This window comes from Enoplosus armatus, chromosome 9, assembly GCF_043641665.1.
Source record: "Enoplosus armatus isolate fEnoArm2 chromosome 9, fEnoArm2.hap1, whole genome shotgun sequence".
Lineage (NCBI taxonomy): Eukaryota > Metazoa > Chordata > Actinopteri > Centrarchiformes > Enoplosidae > Enoplosus > Enoplosus armatus.
In genome coordinates, this window is record NC_092188.1 from 1,676,505 (window position 1) to 1,696,616 (window position 20,112).

Sequence of the window (20,112 nt, forward strand, 5' to 3'; positions counted from 1 at the left end):
TTGTACTGCAGAGGCTGCACCACACAGCCAGCTCTCACTGAATCAATACTGCTCTCAGATGAGGATCTCTATGCTTTGGGAGTTGCAATGATTTTTTATTTTTCTCAGTGATTCAGCCTCTCCAAAGCTGAAGGCTGGGGGCTCTCTGTGGAGACCTCTTCAGCCTCATGATGAATCCTGTTGAAACAAATTAGTTCAAATTAATTAAACAAATGGAAGCGTGGTGTGCAGCCAAAGGTCTTCATTATTGAATTTAACATTTAACTGTAGTTTTACATCAGCTTCACTTTAATCAGGCTCCTGGGAAACAAAATTAGGGAGTTTCCATCCCTGAGTGCTGCCTGAAAGGTCTTTGCACCTAATTTAATTTATTTGAATGGATTTGCTAATGGCAGTGAAGACGAGTCATGTGGAACTTTAGCATTGAATTTAACTGGTAAACTGACCTTTTAGGGGACAGAAACACATTGGAAAGGTCAAACTGAATGTGAGGTATCATGTACATTCAGGTCTGAGGCAGATTGTCCTCTCAAGGAAAACAACTGCATCAGTCGTGTCAGCAAAAGCCCAAAAATGACCCTCTAACAGTCACAGACAGAATTATGACTCTTGTTGCAGTTTACTCTCCGTGTTTTAAGGCAGATCTGCATACACAACAGCACTTTTAGTTGTAACCTTAGTATGTTTAAAAACAACTATTAATGAACTATTTATTAATCAGCACTCTGTAATCTCTGTTGTCTAAGAACTTCAGTCCTGCCTCTTTCAGGCACTCTTCTATTGGAAAACAAACACAGAGTATTTTAATCTTAAAAATGAAACTATATTTTTGTGAGGTGTTTCTAAAGGTTTATGTCTTCAGCAGGAACCAATGGGCTTTGAGCTTAAGACACTTCACTTCCTGCTCTTGTGTGTTTCCCGCCTTCGTGATTACCTGCCCCGCCCTGATTAGTTTCACCTGGTCCTCATTAGTCCCTCACCTGTGTGTATTTAACCTGTCTTGTTTCCATGTTTCAGCGATTTCCCTCGTGTTCTTTCTATTTTTGCTCTCCTGTTTGGATCTACGTCTTTGCCTATTCCCTTCTGGATTATCTGAAGTGTTTTGACCCTGTTTGTTTTCAGTAAAGACTGGGTTTTTACTTTTTACCTGCCTGAGTCTGAGTCGTGCTTTTGAGTCCTTTCCCTGGGAAACCAGCCGTTACAATTATGTACGGTGCAGTTTTACATGATGAACATGTCAGCTTATTTTTTTCTTGAATGGCTGATTTGACATCAGACTGACTGTAATTAGGCTTTTACAATGAGCAGCTTACAGCGGTTCAGAGCTAATACCTTCACCAGCAGCTTTACATTTAACACGTGACTGACATGAAAAAAGGAAGAAATTTCTTTGACATTTCCAAAATAAAAAAAGAACGGTTGTGTACATGTCCTCAAGCCAAAGAGGGGGAGCTGTTTGCTGAAGCTTGAGAACAGACAGTGTGTGTTGAATGTGTTAGAGGCGAGTTGGAGCAGTTAAATGTGGTTGTGGCTGTTAGCTGTGAACAGGCAGAGAGGCGTCTGTGCAGCTTCAACAGTGTGACACTAAATCCAAATCGACACGAGCTCCTCAACAAAGCTCCCTGCTGCACTGATTATTCTGCTGCCAGCGATCTGGTGAACACACACACACACACACACACACACACACACAGAGACACAACTGTTCTACCATCACAGTTAGAGCCGACAACTTTGTGTCAAATCCTCTTTAACCAAATTAAAACCTCCAAAAACTTAACCCTAATTTTGGCTTTAACGTACATTGATGCATCAGGACACCGCGGGTGTCTGGGTCTGTTGTGACGATGAGCTCATGGTGGATAATGTTAGCAAACTTCAGATAGATGCTGAGCAACGCGTGTTACTGACTCCGTACTTTTTGACTCTTTTTTTAAAGTCAGGTTGCTTCATGATGATGTCTTTAAAGCAACTGACTCAATGTTTATTATTATTATTCCATCACAGGATAATGTGTGCATTATCTTGTAACTGCTACTTGTGACCACAGCGGTCGCTGTTTAGTTAAAATCATGTAGTTTAATTTGACAAACTCAGGGTCCACTTACTATCTAGAGGGGACTGACTTTGGTCCCCAGAATGAAAGCTGGTCCCCATAACGCTGTAAGCTCTCAGGTCTGGGTACTCGCATGCATAAATACACATCTATTTCATGAACCGTCTTCATCCTGTATCTGCATTCAAAATGTCATAGATTTGATCTGTGATGCAGCCAGTGGGAGTCGGGTCAAAACAACACCTACCTACTCACACTCTTTCTCCCCTTTTATCTCTGCAAGTGAGGCAAATGTTAACAGCAGCATTAAGCGTTTATGTCGCTGTGGATAAAAGCATCGGCGATAGACGCATGAAGTTACATGTACACACCCACACAAGATGTTTGCTCTCTTGATGATGAAGATGCTCTTTAAAATCAGCAGTGATGTCATTTTTTTTCCCCCCTTTGAATAATTTACTGAAGAAGTTGTCTCTGAAGATAAAATTGACCCGACCTGATTAAAACGTCCCAGCTGCTGTTGGTTTGAGAGGCACTTATGGCTCAACAAGACTGATTGACTGATTAGATTGATTGGTGTCTGATTAGATTATTAAACAGCCAGATTTACTCCCTCCAGAGGACTAAAACCTTCCAGAACAGCAGAGATCAGATGGGATTATCAGTCCATCTGATTTCATCTTTAATGCAAAGCGTAATAAGCTGCTGTGATGAGACCAACTCACATTCACATCACACATGACTTTTCAAACTTCTTATCTACTTTTACACGTCATAACGAGCAAGTTTTTAATATACATCAGTTACTCAGTATGTGAAAAGGCATCCAGACTTTCCCTGTCGATGTCAAAATGTATATCTGTTTACAAAAAAACCTGTTTGTCTGATAGAGTATTTCAAAATGAAAGATGATTCTGTTCCTAAAATTACATAAAATATATGAAATATTGAAACTATTAAAATGCAGAAATACGGTAGATTGATAAAAATAAAATAAAAAGTAAAAACCTTGATAATAGTAAAATTCAATCAAAGCTCATACATATACTGTATGTGTGTATATATATGTGTGTGTGTGTATATATGTGTATGTATATCTATATATATATATTTCAGGATAAAACCATGAGTCCAGAAACATGACTGACATCCGTCACCTCGCCCGCCCGCCTGCCGGAGTAAAAAACAATTTCACAGTCATGAAACATCCTAATAAATCTGTGTGAGAGTAACTACTCTGTAACTGTCACACGGACTGATTCTGACGAGAACAAGGCGAGCTACAACAAACTAATTAACTGTCAATCACAGAATACAGTGAAGTAAACTAGGATGTAACACAGGGGCACAAGGCAAGGCGCTGGGCACAAAATAACACATCTTCAGTCCCTTTAGAGACAGTCATTTTCTTGTGAAAGTGTCCCTTAACAATGCACTCAACAAGTACCTGCTCCACACCTGAGAGGACAGATGTAGTGGAAGGAAAGGTAACCCAGAAAAGTAGGACACTCTCTCTGGGGGCATTTTGTCAGGTAAGATTAGAGCGTAGACCTTGAAGCCTGGAGCTTTCTTTACACGATGAATGGTTCGACGGAAAGAAGACTGATTTTAATGACCTTCTTCAAAGAAAAACAGCAGTGTTGTGTACATGCATGTGCTTAAAAGGGCATACTTATTTACTTTTATGTTAGTACTTCTGTTTGACATTTGGGTTTCCATTATTTTTTGTCTGACTGTCTGTCTGTCTGTCTGTCTATCTGTCTCTCTAATAGGCCAACAACCCTATTATCACTACTAACAAGGTCTACTTCTAATAACAGGTCTTTATGTCAGTGAAGAGCCTAATAGGTCACTACTACTTCTATAGCACTGATTAAGCTCTGACTTGAATTACCTTCTGGTTTAAAGAACAATGGCAGTGTTGGGTTATTAACAGATCAACTTGTTTTGGTTATTAGCCCAAAAAGAAAACAACCTGTGAGACATTGATTTTGTCCCAGAAGTCATGTGGGTTTCCAAGTATTTATTGATGACTTTTGCGCAGAAACCTTTCAACAAGTAACACAAAGACTGGTGCACTTTTTGAAATCAATTTTGATGTAAGACAATCTCTATGAGTAGTTTCATCATGTTTCTGCCACCAGACGAACACAAGAGAGCTGTAATGGAAAAAGGAACAATGATTAGATGTGAGATTGAATCGCGTTGGGAAGAACTACTTTTAAAAGCAGGTTAGACGATGAAATTGCTCTGTTATCTCTGAAGCATCAGTGAACACAGTTCCTCCAGCAGCTGGAGTGAGTCGTGTAGTGTAGACAGCCGGCAGGTGCAGCCGTGGAGTCGTGTTTTTTAACCTGCCGTCATCATATCATAATAGAGAGCAGGATTCACGGCTTCTTCATTCATCATCATCATCACACACAACATGGGTCCTGTGGACTTAAAGGTGTAATTTGTCACTCAGGCTGTTTTAATAAAGTCAGTCAATAATAATTGCAACCGCAATTTGATTTCCTGCTGCACAAAGCGCGAGTAGTTTTCCACACAACAGCAGGACACAGAAAAAGAAGTTGTCTTCATCTAACAGCTCGATTTTACAGCAAAAATATGAATTGTTTTGAAAATGTAATCTGGGGCAGAGAAGGACGAGGACTTCAAAGCAGAAGAGGAAGAGGAGGACCAAGAAGCTGCCGCTGTGACATTTACATTGTCAAAGGTTGAGGTTCTGTGTCTACAGGATATCTCACTGTGAATCGTGCTGAGCAGCAGACAAGAACACAGCGACTGATCAGTGTGTTTGAAACACCTGAGCCTGCAGGTGGACGGTGCGGAGGGGAGGGGGGTCCACAGCCATCCGAGTGGCCTTCTGTTCATCACGCACCAAGACATAAAACAGTTCAATGGATGAAAGTCATGTCGTTACTTAAATTAAAAGGGTTTATCCTCCAGTTTATCCAGTCAGCTCGTCAGGCTCAACTTCCATAAGTCTAAGCTGGACTTCATGGGTCAACAGGTCCAAGTTATATTCAGTCTAAATTAATTAATAATAATAATATGATGAGTTTATGGTCTCAGTCGCTAGTTTCAAGTCTTCTTCAGTACAGCATGATGTTCATTTAGTAAATTATGGTCCCGTTTAGGGTAAAACAGAAGATGAAGGGGCTGCTTTAGGGCGGGGCTGCCTAGTGATTGACAAGTCATTACCACGGCGACCTGTCAATCAGAATAGAGGCGTTCGGTTGTACTAAAAGACACTCTAACCCTAACCCTTCACACAGTGCAGCCAGACCCTCTCGTCCAAATATGGTCACTTCTGGTACTAAAAAACCAAGATGGCGACGGCCAAAATGTTAAACTCAAGGCTTCATAACGGCAGTCCACAAAGCAACGGGTGACGTCACCGTGGCTCCGTTTAGTCAATGAGCTTTACTGATATTAAAAGTCAAGGACAGACGCCGACATCTCTCTCGCTCGCTTATTGACTCTGTTCCTTTTCTTTCCTCCCTTCTCTGACTCACCAGTGTCAGTGTACGTGGCATTTTGTTCACCAGTAATTGTTCTGGTTCTCTTTCCTCTTCTTCCCTCCGCAGCTTCTGTGATGAAGGCAGTTCAAGATCAGGGATATATTTTTGTTTTTGTGCTGTTTCGGGCTCTTTTTTTCCCCCCTACTTTTCTTGATGATTCTGACGTACTGAATCTACATATAAAGCGTTTGCATGTGGTTATGTGGAGCGAGAAGAATGACATTTCAGGGCTGTGATTGTTTGCCAGATTTTTAAAATGCAGCTGTGTTTAAATATGCAACAACCTCGTCGTTTTTCATTTTTCATTCCTCTCGCGGGTGTCACTCATTGTAGGAACAGACCAGCTTGAACAAGGCATCGGAGACTTCCTTTTATTAAACATCCGTCATCATCCTCTCACCACACACACACACACACACAGTTTCTGGCTCTGCTGTGGATGCTGATATCGGTCTGTATTTATCTTTACATCTCCTGTTTTGTTCACCCCTTAGTGCAAAGATCAGGCCCAAAATGTCATAATCTACTGAAGAGACTCAAGTGGAACTGAAGGTTAACGTCACGGCACCACGGAAGTGCTGCAGTAATCAAACTGGATCGACTTTTTAACCTGCAAGCTTCTTCCAGCTAACAGTTTATCTGTGTGGCAAAATATCTTGTGTGAATGGAGCTGAGTGAAAGTCCACAGGGTTAGGGTTAAGCTGACATTCAGGCCTCCCAACAGCCCCGAAACAGAGCGGTGATCAACAGTTGGAGCATCGAGTCCTAAAGTTAAAAACAGAAATGCTCCCTGGCCTCAAACCACTGACACCGCCCTCTGAATGAGTGCATGTGTCAGATTTGACTTCTCTGCCACTCACACAGGATCAGGTCAGCACTAAGACGTTCACACACTCCGCTTATATAAATATGTATAACCACTTGTTATCACTGGAGACACGTTAAAACTGGTAATGTTGAGAATATATACTTTTGTCCATTGTTCTACGACCACATACTGAAAGAGTAAGAGCATTTGAATAGATATGATCTTATGGTTAAATAGTTTCTCTCCTGCTGATCAATACAGTATTATCTTACCTTATAATAATATTGGTGTATAGTATAATGATACATTTGGTAGAACTGTTGAGTAAACTGTATACTCTTTTATTGATTTTATATTTACACTCTTTTCCTAATTTCCCTCTGGATCAATAATCTAATTTTATCTCAGTCTTGATCACGTGTCAGTATCTCACTGACATTTAAACTCTGTCATTCAAATAGTGCAATACATATATATATATATATATATATATATATATATATACATATACATGGTTATTGTATATATTTTTTACTTTTATTTTTCACTTAAATATTGTAAATGTGTATATTTTTATTTTCTATTTCTTATTTTCTATATTTTGTACATACTTGTATTTCTAAATTCATGCTACTTTCTACTCTTGAACGGGTACCAGTACTGTACAATCTCCCCCCGGGGATCAGTAAAGTATTTCTGATTCTGATTCTGAAATAGATCGTTCCACACTGGAATCAGGAAACAGATTTCGTTTGTATTCTGTTTTAATTGATCACACTCAGGTAAAACAACCATTCCACAGACTGAAACAGGCATCTGTCGTCACAGTGTTACACAGAACAAGACAAATGCCCACGAAGGGGGACATTTAATATCCAACATTTGTGATCTGAAAACTTTCCATGCTTTTTATGATGTAAAAAAAAAAAAAACCCTGTAATTTCACAACAGCAATCCACAAAGCATGCAGACACGTCTCTTAACGAGACTCACGATGTGTGCTGAACAAACAAACATCTAAGAGATGTAGTCCTGCTCCGGATCCAGTCTTTGGTCCCTGAATCTTTTAGCTTTTGGTCGTGTTGTCTCTCTGGAAAGGCATGAGGAGCTTGTGTGCTCGAAGTCTGAACTTCTGATCCCTCACACTGTAAATTATGACATTCCAGCAACTGTTGGTGGCCAAAATCCAGAAGGCAAAAAAGGAAAAGTTGCACCATTTATTCCCCAAAACGTTCCCGACCACGAAGACGGCGATGGGGGTGAATGACGCCGTAAACGCCACGGTCAGTGTCCCTATCGTTTTGGCTGCTTTGATGTCGGAGAAGGTGGGTTTGGTGGTGCTCTGGCACTCGGTCTCGGCCAGGTGTTTCCTGCGCCTCGAGTGCTGCCTGATGCTGGACAGAGAGATGATGTTAATGACCACAGTTCCACCGAGGAGGGTGAAGTCAAACGCGGGGAAGAGAAGGAGGATGTTCCAGGCCTGGCTGGGGAACTCGCCGATGGTCCCCAGTGCGTAATTACACATCCGGCTGCAGGAGTTGTACTCCAGAGCGATCTCACTGCTGAAAACCATCGGAGACACCGCCAAGAAGAAACTCCCCACCCAGGAGAGGACGATGAGGATCGTGGTTCTTTTACGTGTAATCACAGAGTCTTTGTGCAGCGGCCTCAACACAGCGATGCTCCTCTCGATTGTCAGCAGGAAGATGGTCGTGATGGAGACCAAGGTGCACCCGGCAAAGATGGGGCCGATGATGTTGCACGGGTGGAAACTCACCAACTGCGAGTTGTAAGAAGTCCACTCTGGTGCCGAGTCGGTCAGCATGAGGTAGACCTCGGCGTAGACGGACAGCGGCACCACGAATATCCCCACCGCTAGATCAGCCACAGCGAGGGATGCCTTCAGGTAGCCCTGCGGCGTGTGGAAGTGTTTAGTCCCTAGAACCACAGCCAGAGTCACCAAGTTCCCAAACAAGATGGCGAAGATGAGCAGCACCATGAAGAGCACCATGAGGATTTTGTTGGCCAGCGTACAGCAGCACACGGTGCAGTGTGCCGGCTCAGTTCTGTCCAACATGGTCGAAGTCCTGGTGTCAATCATTGGATAAACGGTCGCCGCAACATTCACTTCATGACCTACAGTTAAAACAAACAGAGAAAGATGTCAGACTAAATGGAATTTACACATATTAAAACAACTCTGTAGTTCAGCAAAGTGAGGGGAGTTGATTCGTGCGTCCATGTTTCTGGAAGTAACTTCAGTGACCGACAGTTAGAGCTCTTGGATGGACATTAAAAATCTCCTGGTTGAGTCATCAGCACAAAAGATGAACAAATGTGTTAGAAAAGATCTGCTTCTTTGATAAAACGTCAAACATGGACGTAAAATCTTAAGGAGAGGAGTCAACTACAACTCCCAAGGTGCACTTCGGCAGGAAACACCCAATCACCCAAGGCTACTGGATATTGTAGTATCTATCAGCATCCACGATTTTAAGAGACAAAGTTGAATGAATTATAACTGATGGCCATGGAGCGTCCTGGTGGAGCGAAGTGAAGCTGCCAGTTTTTGTCTGGCTGTCCAACCCATCACATCAGGACGATGTCATGATGTCATCAGCATCAGCAGCTGGAGCAACACAACTGGGCTGACCAATCACAGTGGGCCGCACCAGACAGACCCTCGCTGCTGGATGGATGGATGATGGATGGATGGATGGATGGATGGATGATGGATGATAGAGATGGATGGATGATGGATGGATGATGGATGGATGGATGATGGATGGATGGATGATGGATGGATGATGGATGGATAATGATAGACGGATGGATGATGAATGGATGGATGATAGTGATGGATGGATGGATGGATGGATGATGGATGGCTGAATGATGGATGGATGATAGAGATAGATGATGGCTGGATGATGGATGGATGGATGATAGTGATGGATAGATGGATGGATGGATGGATGGATGGATGATGGATGGCTGAATGATGGATGGATGATAGAGATGGATGATGGCTGGATGATGGAAGGATGATAGTGATGGATAGATGGATGGATGGATGGATGGATGATGGATGGCTGAATGATGGATGGATGATGGATGGCTGAATGATGGATGATGGATGGATGGATGATGGATGGATGATAGAGATGGATGGATGATGGATGGATAGATGATAGTGATGGGTGGATGGATGATGGATGGATGATAGAGATGGATGATGGCTGGATGATGGATGGATGATGGATGGCTGAATGATGGATGGATGATGGATGGCTGAATGATGGATGATGGATAGATGGATGATGGATGGATGGATGATGGATGATGATTGGCTGAATGATGGATGATGGATGGATGGATGATGGATGGATGATAGAGATGGATGGATGATGGATGGATAGATGATAGTGATGGATGGATGGATGGATGATGGATGGATGATGGATGGATGATAGAGATGGATGATGGCTGGATGATGGATGGATGGATGATAGTGATGGATAGATGGATGGATGGCTGAATGATGGATGGATGATGGATGGATGATGATGGCTGAATGATGGATAGATGGATGATGGATGGATGGATGATGGATGGATGATGGATGGCTGAATGATGGATGATGGATAGATGAATGATGGATGGATGGATGATGGATGGATGATAGAGATGGATGGTGGATGGATGATGGATGGATAGATGATAGTGATGGATGGATGGATGGATGATGGATGGTTGGATGATGGATGGATGGATGGATGATAGTGATGGATAGATGGATGGATGGATGGCTGAATGATGGATGGATGATGGATGGATGGCTGAATGATGGATGGATGATGGATGGATGATGGATAGATGATGGATGGATGATAGAGATGGATGATGGATGGATGGATGATGGATGGATGATGGATAGATGGATGATGGATGGCTGAATGATGGATGATGGATAGATGGATGATGGATGGATGATAGAGATGGATGATGGCTGGATGATGGATGGATGATAGAGATGGATGATGGCTGGATGATGGATGGATGATGGATGGATGGATGATAGAGATGGATGATGGCTGGATGATGGATGGATGATGGATGGATGATAGAGATGGATGATGGCTGGATGATGGATGGATGATAGAGATGGATGATGGATGGATGGATGATGGATGGATGATAGTGATGGATAGATGGATGGATGGATGGATGATGGATGGCTGAATGATGGATGGATGATGGATGGATGATGGATGGATGATAGAGATGGATGATGGCTGGATGATGGATGGATGATAGAGATGGATGATGGCTGGATGATGGCTGGATGATGGATGGATGGATGATAGAGATGGATGATGGCTGGATGATGGATGGATGATAGAGATGGATGATGGCTGGATGATGGATGGATGATGGATGGATGATAGAGATGGATGGATGATGGATGGATGATAGAGATGGATGATGGCTGGATGATGGATGGATGATGGATGGATGATAGAGATGGATGATGGCTGGATGATGGATGGATGATAGAGATGGATGATGGCTGGATGATGGATGGATGATGGATGGATGATAGAGATGGATGATGGCTGGATGATGGATGGATGATGGCTGGATGGATACTACTTACTCCAGCAGGAGCGGTGATGTCATAATCTGGTCGACAACAGCTGTAGTAGTAAACAAAACCCCGCTGGGCTCGTGGCGTCTTTAATCCGCACACAAATCTGCAGTCGCTGCAAAGTCAGGCAGCTTCCTGGACATCTTCCTTCTGTTACACTTACAGTTCAAGTCTAATTCAATGTGTATTTGATTATTATTAAGGGTTAAATATACGGTTTTACATCCTGTAGTCAGTTTTTCTTTTCAAATGTTCTGAGGTGGTGAAGCTGAAACACTGATCACATGCTGCACTGAAACATGGTCACCATGAGAGCCACCAGCCTGGGAGCACTTTGATTTAGAAATGTTCCTTATTGTTACCTCCAGAGATTTCTTATTTAAAAAAAAAAGTGAAATAAAATAAAAATTGTGTTCAGTTTTTAGGATGTCCATGTTCAGAAATATGACAGACTCAGCTATAGGCTATCCTGTCATTACTTATTTTGCTTTTCAGTTTCAGATGCCATGTCCTCCAGCTTTTATTCACTGTATATCCATCTGCAGCGCGCAGTCATGCAGAAAGCTCCCGCACATCCAGCCAATAATCCTCGGGATGCAAAGAGAAATCACTTTCCAGCGCGCACGGATCAAGACTCGGTGCGTCTTACAGGACACACACTTCAAACATGTATGAACCTCAAGATTACTGCCGCAGTCACTCTGTTTCACGTCTTCTCACAGGAAGCCACTCATCATTTGGGCTGTCACACTTTAAAGAACGCACAGATCTTCTGGATGTTAGCGCACTTCCAGGCTCCCTGGTGAGACCTTTTTTAAAACCAGTTTCAAGGCGTCATTATAGAAGGTTAACTCATCCACCGACTCTCATATTCATACACACATAATATTAAATATATTACAGGCAACTCACTTCAGCTTTGAATTCCCTTTAAGACGCAGAATCCAGCTGTCCACGAAGCAGCATTTCCCTGCTGGATATCCGCACAGCTGGCACAGCTTAAAACACAGTCTTCAAGATGAAAATAAAGAAGGAACAGAGTCCATGATCCGAACCACAAAACTCACTTTCCGGTGCGCAGATGTTGGTACATGAACGGGAAGGTGGATCCGCGCCAGCTGGGGCTGCGCTCTGGTCCGCTCCGCTCCGGAGACGCGGTTAAAGTGTCTCCTCCGCTGGTTCCTCCATTGGCTGAGGATGTTGATGACAGATGAGGCCCCCCCCCCCTCCCTATAGTATGGAGCCTGCTGCACACCAGGACGTGGGTGTCTGAGGATAATGATGGTAGTATATCCTGTCACCTTGTGCAAATGGTTCATTTGTCTGACTAAGAATCCTGGGCTCATTTCCCATCATTAATCTGGACCCAGTCCTCCTCTAAAAGCCTAATTATCTGTTTCTGTTTCATTTATTTGAAACTGACCTCACCACTGCAGCATGAAACTAGGTCTCACCTGACCACAAGCTCTCACTTATGTTGTTTTCTGTTAACATCCTTTTTTTGTATTTTCTTTTTTGCAAAGCCGAATTATCAAGTAGGCAAAGTGGGCAACTTTATCCAGACCTCCAGAGACCCTGAAAGATCTGCTGTGTGTCAACTGGACAACTATGCACCACTAAAGCAAAGTATTACCTGATCTTGAGGTCTGTGTCAGACCATCATTATATCAGCCTCATGCCTAAATGTTCCTAATTCAATGTGTTTTAATCAAATCACCACACAGCACATCTGGAGCCAGGTGTGTCCTCAGCACCGAGATGAACATCACTTCTGTCCTCATTACTGTAAATAATGCCTTATCAGTGTGGTAAATTGGACTGCTTTTGTATGGAGCTTTTATCCAAAGTGCTTTACAATTTGCCTCACACACTCAGACTCTAGAAATGTTTATATACTAAATTGTTTTCCCATTAGGCGCCGACTCCAGACTCAGTTTGTTTAAGGTCTGGGAAAGATTGTGGTTTCACTGCTGGCTGCTGAATCTGTCACTAACATGTGTAAACACAAACAAAAGAAAGTTTAATAATGCAGTCGCCCCTACATGCAGATGTTGTGTTGCAACATCAGGTCTTTAAATACGTTGCTCAAGTAAAAGTTGCAATACCACAGTGTAAAAATATTCTAACAAGTCCTGCATTCAAAATGTTACTTAAGTAAAAGTACTCATTATAGATTATTGATGCATTCATGTGTTCATCACTTTAATGTTGCAGCTGGTGAAGGTTACTTTATATACTGCTGGGTGGCTTAACCTATAGTTATACATCATAACGTATTCATTGATTTATATGTTGTATTAATAATAATGATTAATAAATAAATGTAGTGCAGTAAAAGGTAGTTTAAAAAAAAGTAAAAGTGTGAGGCGAAGTACAAACTTCAAACAGCCTCTCAGGAAGCTTGAGGAACCCTGCAGCAGCCGGAGAGCAGCAAACACTCCCTCTGTGGTGTAATAGTATCATCTCTCTGCAGGTTTGGCTCCAGTCCACAGTGGACACAACAAAACAAAAGCATAATCCCGTGCTTCTCGGTGTGTGGTGGGTAATCCTTAATCCGGAGGTCACAGCGGGCGGCTTCGGGCCGATGTTTCACATCACAGCGTTTTGAGTTTGTCTCTGGAGCTTAAATGAGTCGGGCAGCAACACGAAACCCGTCAGCTGCTTCGCTTCATGCTGCTCCTCCATAGCATGAGGACTTTTCTCTCCCCGTCGTCCTCATTCTCCACCTGTCCCCCGGTTGTCCTCAACAGGTTTCTCACCTGCACCAGTTATCTGATCTCCAGCTCTCACACCTGGTCCCCATTAGTCAGTTACCCGACTACATACGCCCCCCCAGTCAGAGCTCACTCCTTACCAGGTCGTCTGTGTGGCAGTAGCTCTCCAGGTACAAGTACCTCAAAAGTGTACTTAAGCACATTACTTGAGTAAATGTATTTAGTTACATCCCACCACTGATGACAGTTAAAAGTTTGATAAAAACGTATAATGTTGTTAGCCTGCTAGCCATGCTAGCTCACAGTTTATTCCATTGCAAGAGCATTTCAGCAGGTTGAGGGGGAGAAACACACGGAAAGCTTTGAGGCTGCCAGGAACCACCGACACCTCCCACGCTCGGCCCCCCGGTGGGCAGATCACCATCACTTCACTGCTGATCTTGCAGTGATACAAATCAGTGGGGGAGCTGCCTCTGATGATGGAGTTGTGAAATAACAAGCTTCAAATAACATTTATTGCTGGGATTTCAGCTGGATCTGGTCCAGGTTACAGTTCATCTGCCCCTCTATCGCCGCCCAACACTTTCTGTCCCGAACCTCAGCTTGTTCCTGACCACTCAGCCGCAGTACCTGCCTGTCTTTGTTTGCTGATTCTGCTGCCAAACCGCTGCTGACTTCAAAGTTCAAAGTTCATTCTAAGTTTGAAAACAGCAGAAAACAAATCTCACCAAGCGAGCAGTTGTTCTGGAGCTTTCAATTATATCTCCTGGTCTTTATCAGCAGTTCCGCCATGACGTGCTGGAAAGACTATATGTGACTACTGTGCTATTATGTGACGACGGGGCAAACTCCTCCTGCTGAGGAAGATTATATGATATGATCAAAAGCTCCAGAATGGACGGACCTTGTGGTGAGACTGCCTGCCTGCTGAGTCTGTAGCTAAGAAGAAACAATGCATTAAAATTATAAACGACAATGTCCCATTAAAGTGCTTCTCAGCAATGTTTAGTAAGATATTTAGACTCAAGACTAAAATATTCCAGATGTCTGCTGCGTGACTTTGCACCCGTCCCATGTGTGTTGTCTCTCCTTTGAATACAGCGTGCTTCTGTATTGAATTGTGCTTCATACATGTCAGTGACACCACACAATACATGTGTTTTTCTCAGCAGCAGATCTGTTATCTGTGGAACAGCTGCCAATTTACATCCCAGTGGAATCACAAGTTCAATCACACCAGCTGAACTGCTGCAATCACAAATAACGTTAAACCCGGGATGGTTCTCATTCTCCTTGAAAGATGAGAAAAACACAATTTGACAGTTTGTTTTCCTTTCACTGCTTCTGTATTTCTGCGTGGATTCAAACTGATGCAGCTGTGATGGTTTGTTCCTCCCCGCTGCTTCATCAAACACAGAGCGAGAAGTTTTTACGCCTTTAATTTAAAAGACGGCACACGGCTATAACAACAGCCTTATTAATACTGGTGTTGGGCTGAAATGTCAGTTTGAATTTCATTACTGCGGCTTCGAAATGAAGAGCATATTGGGTTTTAATGGAGAGCGTCAGCATTCAACAAGATGTCTGAGGGTTTTTACGTGAGAAGACTGAAGCTGTGGGAGGGAAATGTTTGCTCTCAGCAGCTTCAGGTCAAACATTGACTCATGCTGAGTATCTGAGACATAATTATACAGAGTAAGAAATGTGTATTTTGCTGCACACACAAACTAGCTTTAGAAATATCTGTTGAATGCAGATGCAGCGCTGCCTCCTTCTGCGCGTTTTCACTTTGTTTGGAAATCCTCTTTTCAGCCGGGAGGACGATGCTGGTGGATCCGTCCACCACTTTGATCCAGACTCACGTTATGTTCTGACAGTCGTGGTCCCCAGAGGATTCATCCTGATAACTTCGATGATCCCCTGACTTTACTTAAGGTTGACATTTGTGGTTCGTGCACTAAAGGTGCTTGTTTTTGCCAGTGACAGGCTCAGATTGTTGTTCTAAGTGTCTGACAACCTTATGGAAAGAATCCCTTTGTTAAAGCGTGAGATGAAGTCTGACTCAAGCTTCCAGCGTCGTCTTCCTGCAACAACTCACCTCTCGCGAGACTTCAGAGCGAGACTTCTGTTTCTGGTTAAACAAGAAGGATCTTACAGTTACCTCAGGACGCTTTTCATATAGAGCAGGTCTGGTCTGGTCTATACTCTTTATAATATTACTATCAGAGACCCAACAGTCCACACCACGAGCAAGTAAAAGTCCTGCATTCAGAATCTTACTTAAGTAAAAGTCCAGTACAGTGTTAGTAGGCAAATAAGTATCATGCTGAATAGCCCCTTTCACAGTGATATATATATATATCATAGGATCATTATCACTGATGCATTTATGTGTGAGCAGCGTTTTTTTGTTGTAGTTTGTCACTTTATGTAATTTCCAGATAAAGAATTATTGTCTTATATTCAGGCCGACATTGTCTTGTCCCAACTGAAACCTCACAGAAAAGAAGGCTGTGATGTTTTTTTAATCCAACACAGAAGCTCAGATGATGAATAATTTTCAAGCGCGTCTCATCACTTATTTAAAGAAAAAAAAGCTGCACAAGACAACAAAACATGCAGCTGCAGTTGTCAATATTTTCAACCCTGACATGGCGATTGTTAACTGCTGAAGTGGCCGGTAGAGTCGACAAATTTCCAGCTTCCTGCATCTTTCAATGGACAGACGGTGCTGAAGGACAGGAGGGCAGGAAGACAACAACCTGAGCGGACCGAAGATAGACGTCTTACATAAACCTTATCTAACCGGGTTGGGTGACTAAGAACACACTCTTTATTTACGGAAACACCCCGAAGGAGCCGAGTTACTCAGTCATCCACACTCACACTCATCACACCTGGGTGACGCTAAGCATTGTCTCCTTAAAGAGGAGAAGAAGTCGAGTCTGTTCACATTGTTCACTTAAATCCGTAACTCCAACTGAGAAGGAAGGATGCAGAATAAATCTACCTTGAAGACGTAGCTCTCCAAGGACTCCACGGCATCGACGGAAAGCCTTGATTTATTTCTTCTGCATCCACTTGGCTTTTGACCTTGAAGAAGACATTCACAGTATAAAGCTGCTTTCAGCCAGCAGCTGAAAATACTAGTACAAGAGTACAAAATACATACCTCCATAAGAAATACTTCTATTTTCTTTCTTACGTAAAAAAGGTACATCCTTATTGGGACCTACCTGAATAACTCATAACATGATTTCCTCGGCTGAAATCCTCCAGACGAAGCCTCAAAATGCACTCTGTATTCAGCGAGCAGCACTCAGTGGAGGATTCAAGCTTAAGGGTGTGAAGGAGGAGGTCACACAGAGCAAAACGTGGGCAAAGTAATCAATGCAAAGCTGCTCTACCTGTCAACAAAGGTGACACGAAACAACTTTGGTCAACAGATTTCTCTGCATATTCACACATTTGCATGAAATTAGCACAACTCCGAAATGCATTAAAATCCTTCCTATCAAGTTACTTGGTCTCATTTTACTTTAAAAAAGTTTTTTTTACAGCAAAAAGTTACGTTAACTTTATGTTTCTATATGAAGGAAGGATGAGGTGACAAATAGGACCTGATACATCATCAACTAACACACATTAGCTGAAAGGGTTTTAAGGTCAGGCTGCTTCCTGTTTTGTCTCATCGGGCCTTCTCCTTCCAACACTGGTGGATAAAAGTATTGTTTTTATTATTTGTTTAGCATTATTTAAAGACATGGGACTCATTCTGTGACATTTCATGAGACTCGGATGTTTTTCGGTTATGAGACACAGTCAGGCGTATTTATGCTGAACGGAGAGCTCACTTGGTTTCTGCTTCTTTGAGCTCAAACTTTGAAGCAGGGAACCAGAAGAAGCAGCAGCGATGAGGTCTCCGAGGACGAACCGAGCCTCTCCTGAACTGATGATTGTTATTTTACATGTCATGGTGGCAGTTTGTCCTCTCAGTCTGTGTGTCTACAGTCATCCTTCATGCTTCAAGGCCAAAAAGGGATGTGAAAGTCTGTCCTGACCTGCAGGTATCACACTCAGAGACAAACTCAAACCAGGACCAAGTTGTCTTTATCGACACGACTTTAAACAAGTTCAAAAGTGTGCAAAGAGAACATGCTGCTTTGACTTGTGTTGCACCACAGCTAGCCAATCAGCACGTAGCGCCGCGGTTGTTGTGACGGTCCGCTCGGTCCGTCACTTTGATTCAGACTGAAATATCTCAACAACCCTGGAAGTTTTCACTCAGCCAGTGAAAGATCTCAACATCTGCTCGGTGGATTGGTCTTAAGTGAAATGTTTTTACATCTTTTGGATGGATTGTCATAAGATATTGGGCAGACATTCATGTTCCTGTTAATCGTCTGTGAAGGGATGCAAACTCTGGTCTCCTATTTGAAAGTTGGACACGCTACACACCCATCCACCACCTCCACCTCCACCTCCACCTCCATTTTTTCTACCTCACTACTTCCTGCACTGACATCGAACGTTGGCACTAGTCGTGAATCTTGAGGTGTGAGTTCGTCCGATATGAAAGTAACTCCTGGGATAAGAGCTGAGCAATAAATCCAGCTTTACATGCGATACTACATGATGGTTGTGCTGGAGAGGAAGTGTACTTAAATGGACCAAAGGTCAAATCCATGTTCTGAAGAGACCAGTTCATCTGAAAAGAGGCATGAGGCCGATCAGCCTTCAGACTCGAGAGCGTGTCACCGAGAGCCTTCGACTAGTGCGCTGACGAAGCAGCAGAACGGCAACAGAGGAGTCCAGAGGGGAAATTATACAGTATACAGAGAGAGATCATTTCTGTGGAGGGGGGGAGGGGAGGTGGGGGAGGAGGGTGACACAGCAGCTCGCATGGCAAGCGAGGGCGCCCAATCCCGCAGCTGCAGACGACAGCCGGCACGCCACCGCTGAGTGTTGGATTAAATCACTCTGACCGTAACGTGCTCGCTTGTCTGTGGGGAAAGACGAGCACTGAAGCCCCCTCCTCCTCCTCCTCCTCCTCCTCCTCCCCCCTTTATACCCTGACTCCCTCTCCTCACAACTTCCTCCCACCTCACCCTTACTCCTCTCCCCTGCTGCTCCAATCTCTGGAGGGCTGATGGAGCTCGGCTGGGGGCTGATGTTGTGGATTTCAGGCGACAGATGGGAGAGTTTGCAGGCAGCTGAGCTTCACGCTCCGCTGGCTCGGCCGGCCGCTCTGAGTCACGTTTGAGTGTGCGGTGATGTCATCTTTGTTTGGACTTGCATGTCCAAGCGAGCCGGGGGGGGGGGGTGGTGGAGGAGGAGGAGTGGTTAGTGGGAGAGGTCGCCTCAGCTGCTGCTATAAGATCATTACAAGAGACACAGCCGGGCCTCAACAGCTGTCTGCTCGCTGCACTTTGAATATATAGAACAGCGTTTGCTGACAAAGTCGAGGTTTATTCAGGTGGAGTTGAATTCAAACATGGAAATACACAACACGGCCACATTATATCACATTATATCACCATATAGCTTCACACTTTGGAAGCTGGCTGCAGGGATTTGCTCCCATTCAGCCACAAGAACATTCGAGCTGTTCATTAATCAATTAGATGACAAAGAATTTTGGCAAATATTCTCTGGTTCTAATTTCTCAAATATGAACATTTCTCTTATTATTCAACATTTTAAACTGAACATCTTGAGGTTTTAGACGGTTGCTTGGATAAAACAAGACATTTGAAGAGGTCACATTAAATTCTCAGAACTTCTGATGACATTTTTCATCATCAACTTATCAAATAATAATAATAATTAGTTGCAGCCCCAAAGGGGATTAGTATCAGTTGTGCACACATCACATGTAGGTGCAGTTATCAGGAAAAGAGTAACACCTGGTTCCAAACTACTGTACAAATATCAGATCTTCGACAGGTCAAACTGTTGATCACCACACTGTGATACACTCAGTTGCCAGTTATTAGGTACAGCTAGCTACAATTAATACAGTCTAATACAACAGACCTGCAACCGTCATGAAGGTTGTAATGTTTGTGTTGAAACATTCAGAGAGGTGTTGATTCAACTTCATGGTTAAGGACTTATTGCAGGACTGTATTAGACCTTATTCTTAGCAGAGTGTCCCTGATAAACGTGTGACACACCAACAGGCAGACCTATTAACCATCTAACCCTCCTGTCTGTCGGCCATGAAGTGTAACATCCTTCTAAAATGTGACATCCTGCCAGATGAAGGAGTCTGAAACTGGATCTGAGAAGTCTTTCTTCCTTCCTAACTAGTTTTTCCTGATTTGGATGAAAATCACTGTGAGGTCAAGGAGGAAATCATA

General features: G+C 43.2%; 1 protein-coding gene across 1 annotated transcript; it reads right to left on the bottom strand.

Annotated features, from left to right (window-relative positions):
• Window positions 1-7,454: 7,454 nt before the first annotated feature.
• LOC139290803 (5-hydroxytryptamine receptor 1B) lies at window positions 7,455-8,489 on the bottom strand. The gene has a single exon (XM_070912667.1). The coding sequence runs from the start codon at window positions 8,487-8,489 to the stop codon at window positions 7,455-7,457; it is 1,035 nt and encodes a 344-aa protein (XP_070768768.1).
• Window positions 8,490-20,112: the final 11,623 nt, after the last annotated feature.